General features: G+C 42.3%; 1 protein-coding gene across 1 annotated transcript in view; it reads left to right on the top strand.

Annotated features, from left to right (window-relative positions):
- Positions 1-1,082, top strand: part of LOC106815317 — a 5,025-nt gene continuing 3,943 nt past the window's right edge. The window contains exon 1 of the mRNA XM_014819761.1: positions 1-28. Coding sequence (XP_014675247.1) covers positions 1-28 — 28 coding nt within the window. The remainder of the gene's footprint in view (positions 29-1,082) is intronic.

Genomic DNA, 1,082 nt, shown 5'->3' with positions numbered 1-1,082 from the left:
ATGGTCTCAGTGGCAGCGCAGTGTGGCCGTAGAATGAGCGGAAACAAGCCCAGAAAGCGTAGTGGAAGCGCAGTAACGGCGCAATAAGAACGGGAGAGGCACGTATGGAGAGCCCAATGAGCATACAACAATCGCAAACCAGTCGCAGGGGACGATTTCTGTGACCCCAAGTCGCTTCTATGCGTTGTTGCTACGTCCACGATACGCTCATGTTGCGCTGCCACGGCGACTGTACTGCGTCATTACTTGTTTTGATTCGGACCAACACAAGCGCCGAGGTTAGGCGCTCAAGGTAGCTCATGGCGACCCTCTTCCGTCCTTGACAGTTTCCACTGCGTCACCAACTCGTTCTCAGAGACCTTACTGCACTTTTCCTCGCGCTTTCATACTTTTCAGGTCGCAGTGGAAGCGCGAGCGTGATCGCGGGAAGGTGTGACAGGGGTATAATGGGCTCTTGCTTGGAATAGACTATAGCTACAAATAGACACAAAAAGGAGAGCACATTTAAAAAACTGTTATAAATACAATTTTAAGAACATATAGCAGATAGGAGAACAATGAATGATGCGCGTATTCCGAATGAATATATATATGTATATAGGTGTGTGTGTGTGTGTGTGTGTGTGCGTGCGTGCGTGCGTGCGTGCGTGTGTGTGTGTGTGTGTGTGTGTGTGTGTGTGTGTGTGTGTAAATTTGTATATATATATTGGTGGACGTATGAGTATTGAAATGATGTACCTTAATCACTTTACTTGTACAGAATGTATAGGCTTACTGTCGTTTCTTCTTCTTCTTCATGTTGTATAGCGCTGTTTTGTATTGTATCACAAAAAATTTTTATTATTTTAACTGCTCAACACTATTGCACTTATCAGATTTTTTCTCCATGAAAAAGACTGTCTTCAGTACATGTATTTGTATTTGAATTACATCCATAACATGATTATATATTCAATAATAATATTAATAATAATAAAATAAACAATAATATATATATATATATATAGAGAGAGAGAGATAGAGAGAAGGGGAAGGAGGTAGCGAGAGAGAAAGAGAGGAAGGAGGGGGCAGACAGAGAGAGA

The sequence above is a fragment of the Priapulus caudatus genome, unplaced genomic scaffold (assembly GCF_000485595.1).
Source record: "Priapulus caudatus unplaced genomic scaffold, Priapulus_caudatus-5.0.1 Scaffold1089, whole genome shotgun sequence".
In the NCBI taxonomy this organism is placed as follows: domain Eukaryota; kingdom Metazoa; phylum Priapulida; class Priapulimorpha; order Priapulimorphida; family Priapulidae; genus Priapulus; species Priapulus caudatus.
This window is presented reverse-complemented; position numbering and strand designations above follow the sequence as displayed.